General features: G+C 21.5%; 3 protein-coding genes across 3 annotated transcripts in view; 1 reads left to right on the forward strand and 2 right to left on the reverse strand.

The window, feature by feature from the left end:
- Positions 1-1,864: 1,864 nt before the first annotated feature.
- On the reverse strand, positions 1,865-2,146 carry SRAE_1000223000 (Hypothetical protein; the record flags this gene model as incomplete). The annotated part of the gene is made up of 2 exons (XM_024649282.1): positions 1,865-2,085; positions 2,131-2,146. The coding sequence occupies 2 exons, from the start codon at positions 2,144-2,146 to the stop codon at positions 1,865-1,867; spliced, it is 237 nt and encodes a 78-aa protein (XP_024503175.1).
- Positions 2,147-2,910: 764 nt separating this feature from the next.
- Positions 2,911-3,597, reverse strand: SRAE_1000223100 (Ras-related protein Rab-7a; the record flags this gene model as incomplete). The annotated part of the gene is made up of 2 exons (XM_024649283.1): positions 2,911-3,357; positions 3,403-3,597. The coding sequence occupies 2 exons, from the start codon at positions 3,595-3,597 to the stop codon at positions 2,911-2,913; spliced, it is 642 nt and encodes a 213-aa protein (XP_024503176.1).
- A 1,005-nt stretch (positions 3,598-4,602) lies between these two features.
- The window catches only part of SRAE_1000223200 (Immunoglobulin subtype 2 domain and Immunoglobulin subtype domain and Fibronectin, type III domain and Immunoglobulin-like domain and Immunoglobulin I-set domain and Immunoglobulin-like fold domain-containing protein), a gene marked incomplete at both ends in the record, with an annotated part of 39,544 nt that continues 24,504 nt past the window's right edge, over positions 4,603-19,642 (forward strand). Inside the window, 8 exons of the mRNA XM_024649284.1 lie at positions 4,603-10,970; positions 11,011-11,150; positions 11,659-16,674; positions 16,888-17,097; positions 17,250-18,231; positions 18,278-18,909; positions 18,959-19,114; positions 19,401-19,623. Of these exons, the coding sequence (XP_024503177.1) occupies positions 4,603-10,970; positions 11,011-11,150; positions 11,659-16,674; positions 16,888-17,097; positions 17,250-18,231; positions 18,278-18,909; positions 18,959-19,114; positions 19,401-19,623 (13,727 nt within the window). The remainder of the gene's footprint in view (positions 10,971-11,010; positions 11,151-11,658; positions 16,675-16,887; positions 17,098-17,249; positions 18,232-18,277; positions 18,910-18,958; positions 19,115-19,400; positions 19,624-19,642) is intronic.

The raw sequence follows: 19,642 nt of genomic DNA on the forward strand, positions 1-19,642 counted from the left end.
GTAAACTAAACATCTATTTTTAATTCAATATCATTTGATGTTAGTTTAATTAGTAGTCTTTTAAAGTAGTATAAAAACGATTTAACTATAATTTTATCAAAGTTAATAAATATTTTCTAAGCTTAATATGATTTTCATTAAAACCAATAAAATTATTGTATTATTTCTATTTATTTATTTATTATTTATTCAATTGGGAGAAAGTTTTTTATCCCGTTTTAATTTCAAAGATCTTAATGTAATAAGAAAACGTGGTTTACCTTTTGGTGCTACAATAGAGCTTGCTGAAAAAATATATAATATTAATCAAAGGAGTAAATTAGAACCTGTAACACAAAGATATAAAGACCCATCTAATTCTTATTCATATGGAAGAAAATAGTTACTTTAAATGGAAAAAAATCATTATTTTTATATTAAAATAATTAATATTTTTCCTTTATTATAATTCTTAAAATTAAAATTTTTTACAGAATAAATAATTTTAATTTTTTAAATGTTTTTATTTTATTTTAAATGCTTTTTATTCACAATTTTTATCTATGAAACCGTTTTTAATTAGTATATTGATATAATAAAATTTTATTCTTTCAATATATCTTTTTATATATAATATTCTTTTTTAAAATATAGCATATTAAAAAAGTATTTAATGAAGTTAATTAAAACAATATAGTATTAAGTTTAACTTCTAAAAAAATTTTTTCTTAATATATAATATTATAATAAAAAATTAAACATTCTATTATATATTAAATATCGTATGGATTTTTATAATTCAATACTTTCATTAATATAATGTATCTTTTTAAAATTTGATAAAACAACTTGCCAAATGACAATAAAAGGATTATTAATTTTTATTTAATATATGTTATTAAATGTATTTTATTGTTTGTTGTATATTTATATATAACTCATTTTTTACTATCTATATAACATAGATCATATTATCCATTTTTACCTGTGACAAAAATTTGAAGTATAAAGCATAAATTTGTATATTTATTTTGAATATTTTTTCTGCTAATATAAAAAAATTTTTTAAATTTTATTTTGTAAATAAATCATTTTAATTAATATATCTTTTAAATGAATAAATATTTATTAAAAATTAATTTTTCCATATATTTCATTAATAAATTAGTGATAAATTGACTAGTTAAATACTCAAAATAAAGTACAATATTTTTTTTTAAACTTTTTAATGTGATTTCAAAATTTGCTTTATTTTAAATTGTACAAATAATAATAATAATTTATTATGTTATTTACATATATATTAAGTTTATTTGCATTTAAATATTTCTTGAAAAATGTATCATTTTAGAGAGTAGAAAGTTTTTATTCAGATATCTTTTATTTATATTTTCATGCTATTAATATATAACTTTCATATTTTTGAGTATGTTATATTTATAGAATTTAAAAAAAATGTTATACAAATACATTCATTTTTTGTGAAACTAATAATTTTAAAAAAAATGATAAATTTTAAATGATTTTTTGTATAAAAAAAATTTTTTATTTATTTTTCAAATATATATAGTTTAATTTAAAAAAAAATGTCTTTTGTAATTTTTATTCTTTTAATAATATTAAAATATGACATTTTAATTATTGATAATAAATATTTTTCTAAATGGTAATTTTTGAATACCTAAATTAAAAAACATTTAAAAAAAATTTACATCAGTTGTATTATAAAAACAAAAAATAATAAGAAACAGTAAGTTAAAAAAATTAAAGTTATATAATTTAATTAAAATGTTTGAAATTTTTTTTGAATAATCTTATATATTTGATTGAAAATTTATATAGATAGGTAAGATTAAACTTTTAAAATACACTAGCTAAAAAAAGTTTATATAAAATGAGTAGGTAGCTGGTTTTTTTTAAAATTTTTAATAAAATGTGCCACAATTTTTTCACAACGATCATTTATTTCCCAATAAAGAGTATTTTCCATACATTGAATATATTTTTTATTACAAAATACTGTTGCACCATCATCACCAAAATTTGAAATATTTTTTTCATTCTGTTCACATTTTTTAAATACACTACAACATCCAACAATATTGCCTAAATATTTTTTCTAATAAAAAAAATTTTTTTAATTAAACATACTATATTGCCATTTCATACAATTATTTGATATATCATTTTTTGTAGGTATATTTTTGAAACGTGGCCCTTTACATTGCCAATTATTATTATTTTTAATATATTTTCCTTCATTAATTATTATTAAAAATATTAAAATAAATACTAAATTTTTAAATGTAAAAAATTTCATTTTGTTAAGAAATATAAAAATAGAGTTTTAAAATAATTTGTATTTCGTTTCTCAAAAAATAAAAGATTTAATTGGAAAATATTCTATAGAAAATGGGTGTATTTCTTAGTGATGTTAACAAAGATTTGCTGATTAAATAAACAAAATTATTTATATAATGGCTAATAATTTTATAAATTAATTGAACAATGATGTCATTATAAAATTTTCATGAAATTTCTTTTGATATCTTCGTATCATTAGTATATAGAATATAAAAGATATTGTTATATGTAAAAAAAATTAACTTTATAATGTTTAAAGTGGAATATTTTATTTTAATTGGGCTCTCTAATAAAAGTTATGTTATTTAAGTTATCGAAAATTACTTTGTAAATATATATTAAATTATTAATAATAATCAATTCTAATAATCATAATTAATAGTGCAGTAATGTAATATGATAAATAATAATATTTAAAGCTTAATTTTCAATAAATATTTTTTTATAACAAAAAAAAAGATAAAATATTTACAAGGCCACTGTTAAGAAATGTATATTTATTTTAAAGATATTTATAACATTTATTATTAAAAATTTCATCTTTTTTTTAAAATATATTAAATATTATTAACAACAACATCTACGTTTGTTCTTTGAATTTTGTTCAGGTTTTTGAAGAGATATTACATCAAGATTAATTTTATTGTATTTGTCATCAAAAAATGTTTTTTGCATTGTAACTTTTGGTATAATATTAAATGCAGCTTGAATATTTAAATCTTCTTTTGCTGATACTTCAAAATAAGGGGTATCTTTATTTCTCATCCTCCATTCATTTATTGTTTCATTTGGCACAAGGCGATTGTTATCATCAATTTTATTACCAATAACAATAAATGGAAAATCATCATAATTTAAAGGATTAGCTTGAATTAAAAATTCTTCTTTCCAATATTGTAATCTAGAAAAAGAATATTTGTTTGTGGTATCAAAAACCAAAATGCAACAATCAGCACCCCGAAAATATTGGACTCCCAAAGATCTAAATCTCTCTTCACCTGCAGTATCCCATATCTAATTAATATATACATGTGTCATAAAAAAAATTGTTATATTTACCTGCAATGTTACACTAACATTATTAAACAATATATCTTTACTTTTAAAATCAACACCAACTGTAGCTTTATTTTTGGGTGAATAATAATTTTCAGTAAAACGATTCACTATTGCTGTTTTACCTACTCCTGAATCTCCCAAAACTACAACTTTTATAATAGGTTTTATAAAAAAAGATTTTAAACCATCCATCATAAAATCAATCAAATGTAAAATGAAAAACTTTATAATCAAATCAAATTCTTTTTAAAATTTGATGACAAGATAATATTAAATAAAAAAACTTTTAAAAGAAATTACTACCTATATCTTATTTTAAAGTGTTTTTCTATTTGTTTTATTATTTTATCATTGCATAGGTCATTTTTATTATAATTACCAAAAAAAAAAGAACATACGAAATATATATTAAATAAAAAGATATACTTTTAAAAAAAAACAAATAAGATATATCATTGTGAAAATTCATATATGAGATAATAATAACAAGATATAATATGAATATTTAAATTATTTAAAGTAAAGTAAGAAATGAAGTAATTTAAATAATATACAAATAATAACAAATTTTAATATAAATTTATCTCAATCAATTTCAGTAGCAATATAGTATTATTCTTTCTCATTTATCAGACAACTGCCAAATATCTCTGATTGTTAAGTATTAGCTAACCTTGCAACTTTTTTAATATGTTGATTCACAGGATTAACATATAACTATGTTTAAATATAAATATCCAATATAAACTTGGCATTTCTTATAAAACACTTTACAATATGAAGCTTGAATAAATTTTATTATTATTATATACTTCTAATTTACATTTATATACATTATATAATAATAAAAATTATTATATTTTACAGTTAAATAAACTTATTTTCATTATACTCATATTATTTTTAATTATTATAATCTATTAATATAAATTTGAATGTAAAGTATATTTTAAAAAAAAAGTAAAAAATTTGTAGTAATATAATTATTTTTTTTATAATTAATAATATCATAACAAAATAACATTCAATTATCATTATATTTTATTTAATCTAATATCGTTGTAATCTAATTATTTTTTTAGAAAATATTACTAACATTTTTTTTAAGTTAGTATTTTTTAAAATAATCATATAATCATTTAAAATATTGCAGATCGAACATTGTTAACATACGATATCGAAACTAATTTTTTTTCCATCATGAAAAAGTCTAATAATTTATCGAAAAATAATGTTGATAGTAAAACTGATAATGATACCAATAGAAATATTACAAATTTTAATTCTATACCATCAGGAATGACATCAATTTCAACTGATCGGTCATTGGTACTTGTACGTGAATTAAAAAATTGTATAGGAATAGAAGAGTTACATTGTCATAGAAGTCAAACTACGGATACTGTTAATTTTATTGAAGAACATTGGTCATCTGAAATAAAAAATTTATGTAATAAGAAACCTCCAAAATTTATAAAAATGATACAAGCTTATCGTGTTTTGGCAACTGATAAATTAAATTTACTTGTTGAGGTTGATAGTGATCCACCAGCAATTTTTGAATGGACAATTAATGATAAAAATATTGTTAATAAACAAGGTGATAAAGTTTCATGTATTCATGGATTAAATATTAGTCAAATTATTGTTAAAGAACCTGAAGAAGGAATTTATTCTTGTAAGGCAAATAATGGATATGGTATTTCTAGAAGTTATGGATATGTTAAAGTAGATAATGATACAAAAAAACATAAAAGATTTTCAACTTCTTTAAAAATTAATGATCATGTATCATTGAGTGATAGTGTAACAAATGTTAAAGATGTCGAAAATTTTCCATTCTTTGTAAATCAAATACCAAATTTAATTGTTGACTTAGGTTCAGAAGCTGTCTTTGATGTTGAAGTTGAATCATTATTACCTGTTCAATTTTTTTGGTATCATAATAATAAACAATTTGATGAAACTAACTTGAATTATGAATTTTATTATCCATCAAAAAATAGGTGTTTAATTTTAATTAAAATGCCTGAGGCTGGAGAGTACAAAGTCATTGCTCGTACTGAAGTTGGTCAAATTGAAAGTACCGGTTACTTATCAATTGCTTCTGATAAAAAGTATGATGAACAAAGTTTTTCAAAAAATTGTTCCTATGATTATTCAATAGTTGGAGATTCAACAAACAAACACTTTATTGAAAAAAATTATAAAAGTTTACCTCGTAACATTCATGGTAATATTAAAAAAAGTAATATGATAATTAAATGGAATAATTTTGATAATAATGAAAAATATCAAAATAGTATTGTTAAGGAGAATTCTAATCAATACTTAAATAATTATATCTCTGACAATGATAAAAATAAATTCATTCAAAATGTAAATGCTTTTACCCCCATACCAACTCCAGGAGTAGTAAATAAATGTTATGTTACTAAAAATATTGCTCAACCATTACCACAAAAACCAATTATTGATATGAATAGTACTTTAATTCCTCCATCAGAAATCTATGTATCATTAGGAGAATCTTTAAGTCTTGAAATGAAAGTACAATCATCTCCCTCTTCAGCTTTTAAATGGTATCATAAAAACTTTGAAGTCAAACCTTCTTCAATAATATCAATTGAACAGGTAGCTGAGAATCATTCAAAAGCAGTTTTTCAAAAACCATACTCTGGTATTTATAAATGTGTTGCCTCTAATCCACATGGTGAAGCAACAATTGAAACTAGAGTTACAAGTGAATATATAGAAGAAATAGAAATTGGAAGTTTGACTAATAACAAGAAAAATAATTCTAATATTGATTTTAATTCATTTGTTAAAGTTAATAAAAATTTGAAGAAAAAAGATTTGCCTATGGCACCAAGAATTACAAAAAAATTTGCCAATTCATTAAAAGTTAAAGAAAATGAGAAAATTGAGTTGTCTGTTGAAGTTGAAAGTATCCCACCAGCAATCTTTTTATGGCATCATAGACATTTTGAATTAAAATCTTCCAAAAATATAATAATTGAAAATGATATAAATAAATCAAAACTTATATTATTAAAACCTCAAGAAGGAATTTATGAAGTTACAGCTATGAATCAAATTGGAGAAGATAAAGCAGGATGTAAAATTTTTGTTTTATATAATGATCCAAAAACACCTCAAGTTAATAAAAATGAAGAAATATATTTTACCAAAAACTTAGATAATATAAATAATTATATTGTTGATAAAAAAAATAATAGTAGTGAAGTATATTTGATAGTTGAAATAAATGCTGAACCATTAAATAATGGATACTTTAAATGGTTTGCTAATGATAGTGAAATTATTAATGGTGATTATTTTTCAATAAAATCAAATAATGTTTCATCTAAACTTATCATTAAAAATGATTTACCTCAGGGTCTTGTAATAAGAGCTGAATATATCAATGCAAATGGTATTTTAAAAACTTGTACTAAACCAATGTCAAAATTAATTTTTGAAAAAATATTAAATAATTCAATAGATGAAAAGTTTCTTGATAACAAAAATAAAAATGAAATTTTGGCACCTAAATTTATACAATCATTGGAACATATATCAGAAATTATTTTATCATTAGAGAAACATGATGATAATCTTTCATCATTTGTTTTAACAACTCATGTCGATTCTACCATACCTGGAGAATTTAAATGGTTTGTAAATAAAAATGAAATATTTGGATTTTCAGATTTATCTCCATACCTCATAAAACAAACAGCTCCATTTTCATCAACATTAACATTTAATCCATATGTATGTAAAAATGATACAATATTTACGTGTCAATTTATTACACCAATTTTAACAATATCAACATCAACACAAAAAATTAAAATTAAAAAAGAAAATAATATTAATTTTAATAAAAAATTATCATTTAAAAAATGTTTAGAAAATATTTCTAATCTTGAATATACAAAATATGATAAACCATCAAAACAATATGTAACATCAATAGATGCTTCTGTTGATACATCTATTCCAGGTAACTTTAGATGGTTTATAAATGGACGTGAAATATATAGTACACAGTCAAAAGAATTTAAGGATTTTTCTGTAACATCAAATGGTATTGAATCAACATTGACAATAAGTTGTTTATTATCAAATTCATCTGTTATTGGTGTACAATTTAGTAATAGTCAGGGTGTATTATTTTCAAGAACACCTGAACTTACCATTATTTATCTAAAAGAAAAAAGTTTTGATGATGATTCATATAATAATGATATATGTGAACCATACTTTATTAATACATTAGGAAATATTTTGGTAAAAGAAGGTGATAACCTAACTTGTGATGCAATTTTAAATAAAGAAGCTGGTGATAAATGTATTTTTATATGGTTTTTAAATGGTAATCCAATTCCAAGTACATTCTCAAATAGTAGTTATGATAATGGACAAAAGTCAAAACTTTCTATTCCCTTAGTAACAAAAGAAATGGAAGGTGAATTATTAGTTATTGCTGAAAATGTTAAAGGTGTCGTTGAGATGAAAGGTAAAATAATTATTGATAATAAAGAGATTGTTGATAATAATACGAATGAAGTACATAAACAATCAGTTGAAGAAATTGTGGCAGATTATATAATTCAAAATATTCCACAATTTAATAAAGGAAATGATACTTATACATTAGATAAAGTAGATAATACATTATCAATATATAGTAATTTTAAAACTAAAAATAATGTAACTGAAATTAAAAAAAGACCTGAATCTTATAAATTATTAGTTAAAGTAGCTGAAAGTATAGCAACAACCTTGGTAGCAAAGATATTTGTTGATGCAATGAAAGAATCATCAATATATTTAGCTGAAGAAAAAAGAAAAAATCTATTAAAGAAGGAAAAAAAATTAAATAATTTAATGGTTACAGGTGGTACTGATATACGATATTCTGATACTAAAAGTTATAGAGCACCATATTTTGAAATTAAAAATGAACAGTATACAGTATCTGAAGGTCAAAATATTACAATTCATACAATTATTCATGGTCATCCACCCCCTAAAGTTTCATGGTACTTCAATGACAAAGAACTAGAAACTTCTGTTGATGGAAAATATTGTATAATAAATACCTCAGGACATTCTCAATTAACAATTAAAAATGTAAATAGAGAGACAAATTCTGGTAACTATTATTGTAAAGCTTCAAACAAACTAGGAAAAGCAATATATAGTTGTAATTTAAAAATAACAGAAAAAGTTTTTGAATCAGAAATTCATAATATTGTGGCACAGGTAGATGTTCCTACACTACTTCATTCTGGATATGGAAGTGAAGATGATGACAGAAAAAGTGAATATGTTGAATTAAATATTAATATTTTTAATAATGGAGATAAATTTTGTGAAATAAATATGAATGATATTGAAAATGTTAATAATATTCAAAATTCTTTAACTGAAAATCATCTTATTGAATTACAGGAGATGGTAGATAATAAAACAATCAACCAATTAAACATTCCTCTTATAAATATTGAAGAAGTAGATGATAATACCATTTATCATGATGTAATTTTGGAACGTAATGAAGCGAGTGAACAAATAAGTAAAACAATAATTGTGGATAAATCAATTTATGACTTAAACTTATTACCACCTAATTTTGGAGATCAAAATTCAGAGAGTAATCTTAAAAATAAAAATATAGATGATGCTAATGAATTAGATAATATAATAAATAAAGTTGATGAAACTGAAGAGGAAACCAATGAAGTTGAATCAAATATAATTATATCAAGATCACAACAAATGTCTAATGATTTTATTGGAATTATTTTAAATGATACAGAATATTTATCATTATTGTCAATAAATATAGATAATATGACAACTAACATCTCTGATGAGGAATTAAGTTTTGCTACAGCAACAGAAGGCTTTTCAACTATATCAAAAAATTATGAAGGGGTTGAAAAAGTTTTAAAAAGTAATATACATGATAATAATTCTCCAACAAATATTTCTACTATAGAGACAGTTAACTTATTAATACCAGAAGAAATAGAAGATAATAAAACTGTATTACCAAATCAATTAAATGATATAAATATTAATCAAACACTTAATTTAAATCATGATGATTTGTCAGAATTAAATAAATCACAAGACCATATAGTTTTTTGTTCAATAGTATTAGAAAAAGAAAAAGAATGTGAAAAGAGTAATGATTATATTATAGGTAAAGATTACATATCTTTTGATAGTCCTTCTATTCATGAAGTTTCGGTAATTGAAATAATAAAAAATGATGAGGCAAATCAATTAATAGAAGAATCATTATTAAAAATATCAGAAATAAATAATATATCTAATATTACAAATATTAATATTGTACGCCCAGAAGAAAAATATGAATACCTACTTAATATTAATGAAATAATTAATGAAAAATGTGATGGTACTTTTACAGGTATACAAATATCAAAAAAAGAAATTGAAATAAAAGTAACTGAAAAAGATAATGAAATTAAGGAAGAAAAAGAAGAAATAAGTACAACTGTTCTTACAATACATAAACCTAGTGAGGAATGTTTTCATAATGTTACAATTATACCTGATATTACAGCATCATCAAATATTATTAAATCAGATGATAATAATGAACAAAATTATATTACAAATACAAAATACATGGAAATGATTTTTAAAGAACATGAGTATGATGAAAAAATTATAGAAAATAATGATAATAAGAAATGTGGAACATTTAAAATCACCAATACATCAGTTTTAGCAGTATTTTCCAAATTACAAGATTTTGAAAATAGTGAAGAAATAACAATTAAACAATTTGAAAAAGAATCAACATCTTTAAATAATGTAAATCAAATAAATTTTATAACTGTTGTTTTACCACAAAACTCAGGAATTATTAGTAATGATGAAAATACTAAATTTGTATCAAACATTGATAATATAATTAAGGAAGAAAACTTTATAATAGATATTATTAAAAAGAATGATGCTTTTACATATGAATTAAATATAATAGAAATTGATCAAACAACAATAAAGATAGAAGCAACAGTTAAATTTTCACAATTAGAAGAAACAAACATTACTTCTACATATGATGAATTTGTAAATGTAGAGGATAATGAGATATGTGTCATTGAGGTATTAGAAGTTCCTGTTAATTTATCAAAAGTAAGTTATATTTGGATGCAAAGTCATTCTGAAAATGAAGTTGGGGCAAAAGATGTATGGTTACAAAAGAAAAATGTATCTGAAAATGATTGTGTTGTTAATACCTATCATTCAGAAGAGATATTTAATGAAGTTTTATCTAATATAAATTTAAAACCTGAAAAAGTTGATGTTAATATTGTTGATGACAATGAAGTATCATTATCCTTAGGATCATCAATTGATAGTGTCACACATCAAAGACCTGTATTTTTAAGTTTATTAAAAGATTTGAAGAAAAAAGAAAATGAAAATGTAAATTTAAAAGTAATTTTTTCTGGAACTCCTTTACCTCAAATTATTTGGAAATTTAATAACAAAGAAATTAATGAATTAGATACGTATGTTTTATTTTTCTATTAATTACATCCTTTTTTTTAGAAATATAAAAATTATTTCTGAAGATGGAATTTCAATTTTATCAATAATAAATTTAAATAAATTAAATGAAGGATATTATAAGGCAATTGCCATTAATAATCATGGAATATCAGAGACAAAATGTCATTTAGAAGTATCAGGTTAGTTTAATAAAAATCTGAATATTATTGTATGTATTGACATCATTTTATAACTTGCCATTATTTTTATTTTATTTTGCTTTATATTGTAGTATTTTATAAATATGTTTTTTTAAACTTTTATTTATTGAAATGATAGAAAAAAAATTTTTTACTTAATAACTATAAATATATTATATATAATAAATAAAAAATATTTTAAATATTTAAAAATTTAAAAAAAAGATCAATTATTTTATATAAGTTCTTCATAAACACTAAATTATGTCAAAAATTTCAAAATACATTCACAATACATTGAACATTCTCACCTCAGCATCAATTGAATATTATACATTAATATATTGGAAAGTTATTACACTATTATTTTTATTTATTTAAACAATAGAGACATTGATGCCGAGAAAGAATAAAATTTTAACACAGTAAATATCGTCGATTTCAAGATTTATTCAATGACTACCACAAAATTGAATATCTTTATCTATAACAATGTTAATTTTTCTAGATCAACAGAATGGTGAATATTTAATTTTATTGAAAGATTTTGAGTGTAAAGTAGAAAAAGCAAATAATATACAAGATAAAGGACATTGGCAATCGAAGATTATGTGTAAAGAATATGATAAATATAATTGTGTTAACATTAATAGAGAACAAAAATATCAAATTAGTGATACTATAAAATCTTTTATTTTTGATTTACCTACTTCAAAGGAAAAAGGTTTTTATTTTAATCCACTTAAATTTTCATCTACCAAATATTTAACTAATAATTTTGTATCTATTAATTATTTTTTAAATAATAATAATAATTATATTTTTGATGAAAATTTTATATTATTAATGGAGTCTATTAATATGGATAAAGTATCCTTTAATGAAAATATAACAAATAAAAACAATAATAATATTAATTCTAAATTAGATAAATTAGCCTCTAACATGGAACAAATAATTAAAGTAACTAAAAAATATTTACCAAATCGTTTAATAAATCATAAAAGAAGTAGTTCACAGGGAAGTTATAGTCAAAAAAATGATTCAATTAAAGAAAATAAATATGGATTAAAATTATTTAATAGAATAAGATCCTCCAGTACATCACAAAATAATGATGATCAAAAAAAGAATAATGATTTCTTTGATAATCAACAGGAAAAAGAAATTATTTTTGATTTTGATATAACAAATAGGTATAGTGACTATTTTACAGAATGTACTTTTATAATGCCAAAATGTTATGAAACTCTTGAGGAAAATTTTAATTTAAATGATATTAAAGATGAAAATGAAGATGATAAGATAAATTTATGGAAATTTAAAAATAGTCCAATAACAGAATTTATGAAAGCATCATTACATGAAAATGAAAATTATAGTTATGAGACAGCTATACCATTATTTCAAAATATAATGGATACCCAAACACAGCATAATTTTGAAGCTTCATCTTCCTTCAACTCAACACCATTTGAGGTAAATTCAATATCACCTATTAATGACCTAAAAAATGATAAACGTGGTTCACTTGCTTCACAGGAGGTGGCACGTATAATGTCATCAACATCAAATGATGTCATGAATTCAAGAAATAAATTATTTTCATCATATAATAATAAGATAAATATTAAAAAAAATAATTCTATTGATGATAGAGTTGATTCAATTTGTGAAAATCAATCATCACCATATTTTATACCATCAATAAATAATAAATATGGTAGTATAACTCTAGTAAGAGCATCTCCATTACAATTACAAGGAAATGATAATATAATATGTGATGAAAATATTGTTGAGGTGACAAATGAAGTTGAACAGGATTGGGTTGTAGAAAAAGAAGATACTGCTGGATTTACAGAAATAATTTTACCTGATTTACCAAAACCACGATCACCAAAACATAGTCTTACAAGAAAATTAAGAGATACATTATCAAGTCCTCTTCATAGAATGTCAAATCAAGTTAAATCACATTCATTACCAAGGCATCATCTAAGTACTGTACCAATAAATACATTATTTAAAAGTGTTAAAAAATCATTAACATCATCATCAAAAATTATGTTTAGAAAAGCAAATGATAATTTTAAAAATTTACGCCATACCTCATCATCTCCAAATATGACAAAAAAAGAATTAAAAGAATTAGAAAAGGCAATTGTTGATATGTCATTGAAACTTGCCAATAATGAACCAGTATCAAAAGTTCATGCAATGGTTAAAGAAGAATTAGAAAAAGCACAATTAGAAAGTGCAATTTTAAATAAAATGATGCCTTGTGATGACAAAGTTTTAAATGATATTGATAAAGATAATACATTTAAAAATTTAGGTGAGGATGATTCAATTATTGAAAATATTTTGGGTGAAGAGTATGTAAATAAAAATATTGAATCAATTCAAGATGATATTACTTTTAAAATGATTAAACCTAGTAATATTAATAATAATTATAATGATCTCAAACTTCCAATTGATGAATTACAAAATGGATTAAAAAATATTCAAAGAAATTTTATTGATATAGAAGAAAAAGAAATAAGAAATGAATTAAAAAAATTAGCAAAAGACATGGAACATAATAAAAATGAAATTGAAAAAACAGTTAAATTATCAAAAATGTCATTTTTACAGGATAGATCAAATAATTTAGCAAGAATGACACCACTTATAACTGTTGTTAAAGATAAATTATGTAATTTAGAAACTTCAGTTAACGAACGAATAATATCATCACAAAAAATTGATGACATAGAAAATACATATGAAAAAAGAAATATTATTCATACATTACTTTTTAAAATAAATAATGAAATTCAAACAATTTATGATTTGTGTAGGCAAAGAAAAGGATATGATAATAATTTAGAAACTATTGTTAATGTTTTAAATAATGTTTGTGCTTATATTGATGTTATTAGAAGTAAATTAGATATAATTGATAGTTTAGAAAAACAACAAAAACGTTACACAATTATGGTAGATGAAAAAAATGTGGAAAAAAATAAATTAATTGAAACTTTAGAAAAAAATTATAAGAAGAAAATTAATGAAGAAATGAATTGTTTTATTAGTAATTATGATGATTTAGGTACAGAAAATATTAAAGTTACTTGTAAAGTAGTTCGTGAAGAGGAACATGAACAAATATTAATTATCCTTAAACCTATACATTTTATTGATAAAGATGTTATTTATAATTCTGATGATGTTGATCAATTTTATGAGATAAGTACATTTGATGATCAATCATTAATTAATCAAGAAACATTATCAATACAACATAATGTAACAAAAACTTCTCCAACAAATGTAAAAGATGTTATTGAAGAAAATATTAATAATTCAACATTAGATAGTTTAATTGAATTAAAAATTCAAGAAAATATACAATTACCATCTTCATTAATTAATTATTCTCCTAATACAAGTACATCAAATGACAAAATGAATAATAATTTTGAAATAGAAAAAAATAATGATATCAGTGTATTTGTTGATTTTATCTCTCCAAATAAATCACCAAATGCTAATATTATATGTATTTTAGCAACTAATGTACCAACACAAAAAATTAGGCAAAATTTATTAGATGAAAGGTGTTCTGTACAATTAGTTGTTGAAGAAAGTGAATATGGTACTGATACTGAAATACATGGAAAAAGATTATGGGATAGAAATTTATTAAATGAAAATATTAAATCAAATTTAAAAGGAAATAATATTCAAAAAAATTTATCTTACAAAAAATCAAATGAAATTTCTACAATTAAAGATAAAAATCAAAAATTAGAAAAAATTAATAGTGTTGAGTGTAATACAGATAACACTGATGATAATGAAATAATTATAAATGAAATTGATGTTAATGTAAAATTAAGAAAAAAAATACACTTAAAAACATCTCCTAGTAATGATTCATTGGCATCCTTGGCATTTTTTGATAATGGATTGATAGTAGTTAAAAAAATTAATGTGAATTTATATGCTAATGTAGTGGGTAATTTTATTGAATTAGTAGATAAGATATCAAATAATGTTGATATATTATTTAATTTGGTAAATGTACCAGTTACCAATACTAAAAGTGTCATATTAAATGATTGTAATTTATCAAAAGTAATATATGAACCTAAAATGTTAAAAAAAAGTGATGAAGAAGAAAATTCAATGTCTATTGATGAGGACTCTGATTCAATATTTTCAATTAATCTTGCAAAATTAAATGTATCAATAGTTGCTAAGTCACTTAATGACATTTGTTATTATAATATTGAAGAATTGGCATTTTTTGAATTAGAATATAATATTATGTTAAATGGTTCATCAAATAATAATAATGATAATGAAAATAATATTTTATCAAATTATTTAGATACAAATATTGAAATTCAAGAAAATATACCTTTTAATGTATTAGTTACTGAAAATAATATTATAACAGATGATGGTACCTCAAAATCAATATTATCACATTCATCATCAATGAAAGATTCAAATAAAAGTTTAATTATTAGTAGAGAAGAAAGTCCATTAAGTAATGAATTTACCATACCAACATATATAATAAAAAAAGGTTCAACAGCATCAATAACTTGTGAATTAAATACAAATTTTAGTAGAGATGGTGATGTTTCATGGTTTAAAGGTAAAAATAGAATATCATATGAAAATGGAAGAATTGATAGAATATCTCATGATCTCTTAGAAGTTTTAATTATTAATAATGTTAATGAAAATGATGCTGATATATATAGTTTAGAAGTAATGAATAATATTTATCCAGTTGCATATCTTTCAATTGAAGATGGTATGAGTGATAGTATAACTAAAAGTATACCTAAATTTATTTCACCACCTCAAACACTTTTTGTTATGGAGGGTCAAAAAGCAATTATAACATGTCAAACTAATAAAGAAGTACATAATTTAATATGGTATAAAGATAGGCAACCTCTTCATATGAGTGATAAAATTAATTTTGATAATGATATTAAAAATAATATTTATAAAATTATTATAAATCATACAAATTTATCAGATCAGGGAACATATTATGCATGTTGTGGTGAAGAAACAACTTCAACAAATTTGGTAATTGAAGAAATGATTACAGAAAAAGAGATAACTGTATCATCAACAGATGATGAAGAAAATTTGGCTGAGTATGTTGTTTCATTAAACTCAACAGCTACCATTGCATGTGAATTGGAGGATGATGAATTTGTTCAAAAATTTATATGGAAAAAAAATGGTAAAGATATATTTTTAGGAAATGAAAATAAAATTGAACATGTAATTAATAATAAAAAACATTATCTTATTATTCATAATACAGAAGAAAGTGATTCTGGAGTATATAGTGTTGATATTGATGGAAATCAATTTATGGTTGCTAATATTGTTGTAACAGAATTTGATGGAGAAAATGAATTAAGAAATTACTCTAAGAAAAAAAGAATATCTTCTCATAGTTTAACAAGAAAAAGTATCATTGAAGAGAGTGACAATGAAGATAGTAATTTTCAGTGATTAATTGATATTAAAAAATTATTTTATCAAATTTTATTATATTATTAGTTTATAAGAATTTTGTTTTAGCATTTTAATAATTATAAAAAATAATATTATAGTATAAATTTTATCCATTTACTTATAATGATGTCAAACATAAAAACTTTTTTAAAAAAATTTAATTATAAACATAAAATTATTATTATTATTATTTTAGATGAATCAATAGTACCATTAAAAAATTTATGTAAAGAAAATAATGTTGATAACAATTTTAATAAAGTTCCTAACAGCTCTTGGGTAAATACACAAAATAAAAGTATAATCAAAGATAATACTAGTCAGAAAACTGAACAGGATCAACTTTTACATCAAATGGATAGTGTTGAAATCAATGATTTTAACACTGAACTGGCAAAAGATATAAGTACGTTAAATTTTATTAAAATTAAAAATAAATTTATTAACTATATGAGAATTTTTATTAATAATATAAGCTATATCATCATGAATAATATCCTTGTTTATTTCTTACATTTTATTTATTTTTTTTTTTAAATATTAATAATTTTTTTTTAGCATTATTAGAAAGTAATATAACTATAAATGTTAAAATTTCAAAACTTGAACAAGAAGAAGAATATTGTCATATTAATTTTGTATATCCAGAAGAATTTACTTATCATTCAAAGAATACTTCTATTTCCCTTACAATAAAAAGTATTAGAGAAGAGGTAATTAGTGATTCTGATGAGACAACGATTACAGAATCATTGTCAAATACTTCTTACAAACAATTAAATGTAAAAAGTATGGATTTAGATAAAGAAAAAAAGAATAATGATTTTCCAAGTACTATTTTAGAGGAATATGAATATGTTAGTGTTGATGCAACACAATTAACCGATAATCAAAATTCTTCCCTTAATACATATTATTCTTTTGCTGAAAATACCCAAGAATTGTTGAATGATGATATTATTGAAATAGATAATCAAAGAAGATCTTCTACCACATTAACAGAAAGAAGTACTTTATCTTCAATTAGTAGTTTAGAATGTATAAATAATTTTGAAAGTTGTTATTTTCAAGATATTTTACCAAATATTGTTGATATTCATTTTCACAATCCATATGAAGCATTAAATACTGAAATTATTGTTGATACAACAAGAAATATTCAATTAGAATGTTCTTTAAAAACAAAAAATTTATTAAAAGATTCATCTCAAGAATCTTTTTCAAATGTTTCTGAAATACAACAATTTTTTGATATGAAATTTATTCAACAAAAATTAAGTACTAGTTATACTATTTTTGATAGACTAGTTGAAGATGATGAAATATCTGTTAAAACAACATCAGATGCAATGTTATTTTTTGATTCACTTTCAAGTATTTCAACAAGTACAGCATACAATACACCAAAATTTTTAAAAAATCTATTTCCTAAAAGTATTGTATATGAAAATGAAGCAGCTATTTTTAGGGTATCATTTTCAGGTATACCATTACCTAATGCAAAATGGTATTGCAATGGAAATATTCTTTTAAATAATAGGTATATAAAATTTTTGATTATAATTTATTATTTATATATATTTTAGTTTTTGCACAATTTTATGTGAAGATGGAGTTTCATTACTACGCATTAGTGATTGTAATTTTCTTAATAATGATGATTATATAACTTGTCAAATTGATAATGCAGCAGGCTCAGAATATACCGAGACAAAGATAAAAATATTAAAAAACGAAACAAATATTTGCAATATTAATTTAAAAAATATTGATAATTATCAGGATACTACAATTATTATGACATTAAATGACAAAATTAATTTAACAAAATATATTAATAAATCTTTGTTCTCTGAATCAGAAAAAATTTATGAAGTAGATAATATATATTATAATAAATTAGAGGATGATGAAACATCAATGAATTTTAATTTTGAGGAACCTAAATTTATAAAAAAATTACCAAAACAAATATATTCTATGGAAAATGAAAATATATATTTGAAATGTATTTACAAAGGTTTTCCAGAACCTGTTGTAATATGGAAAAAAAATAATTATTTATTAGGAAATAATGATAAAATAAATATTATTTCTGAAGATGGAATTACAATTTTGAAACTTTATAATTTAACAGAATATGATTGTGGTATATATGAATGCCAAATTAAAAATGGATTAGGAATGGTAAAATGTCAGTGTAATGTTATCATTGAAAGTAAGTATAATATATCATAAAAAGAATGTAAAACTTTTTTTTTTTATAGAAAATTATAAAAATATATCAACTATTGTAATTGAAGTTCGTTGTTGTAAAGAACCTCAAGAAGCATATCTTGGAATTTTGGTGGATGAAAAATTATTAAACGAAACAATTAAGTCAACCACAACGAAAAGAAATTTTGTTGATCATCGTTTTTCTGGTAAACACAATGTTTAAAATAGAAAGATAATTAGTATTTTAAAATTGAGTCGAGTTATTCGCATTTGAACGCGTTTTAATAATGTTAACTAAAGCATTGTGCCATAGTATATATAACACTAAATAATAAAATTCTAGAAAGACGTAATAGATATATTGATATAAAACACTATTTATATTAGTGTTAAAATTTTTCTAGAAATTATTTTTCATTCGTAGACTGATTAATATAAATATTTTATAATTAAATTATTATATATTTTAATAACATTAATTTTTTTTTCTAGAGACTACATTGACAGATCAAGAAGATTCTCATACTAATCAAATATTAGCTGAATCTTCTGACGACTGTAATGACGAAGCATCCCCAATATTTATAAAAAAATTACCAAAAATGAAAGAAATAGAAAAAGGCGACAGTATTGACTTTAAAGTTCTCTTTATTGGAGAACCAATTCCAGATATAAAATGGGAATTTGACTCAGATGCCATTCAAGGAGATATCACGTAAGTTAAAAAAATTTTT

Source organism: Strongyloides ratti, assembly GCF_001040885.1.
Source record: "Strongyloides ratti genome assembly S_ratti_ED321, chromosome : 1".
Classification (NCBI taxonomy): domain Eukaryota; kingdom Metazoa; phylum Nematoda; class Chromadorea; order Rhabditida; family Strongyloididae; genus Strongyloides; species Strongyloides ratti.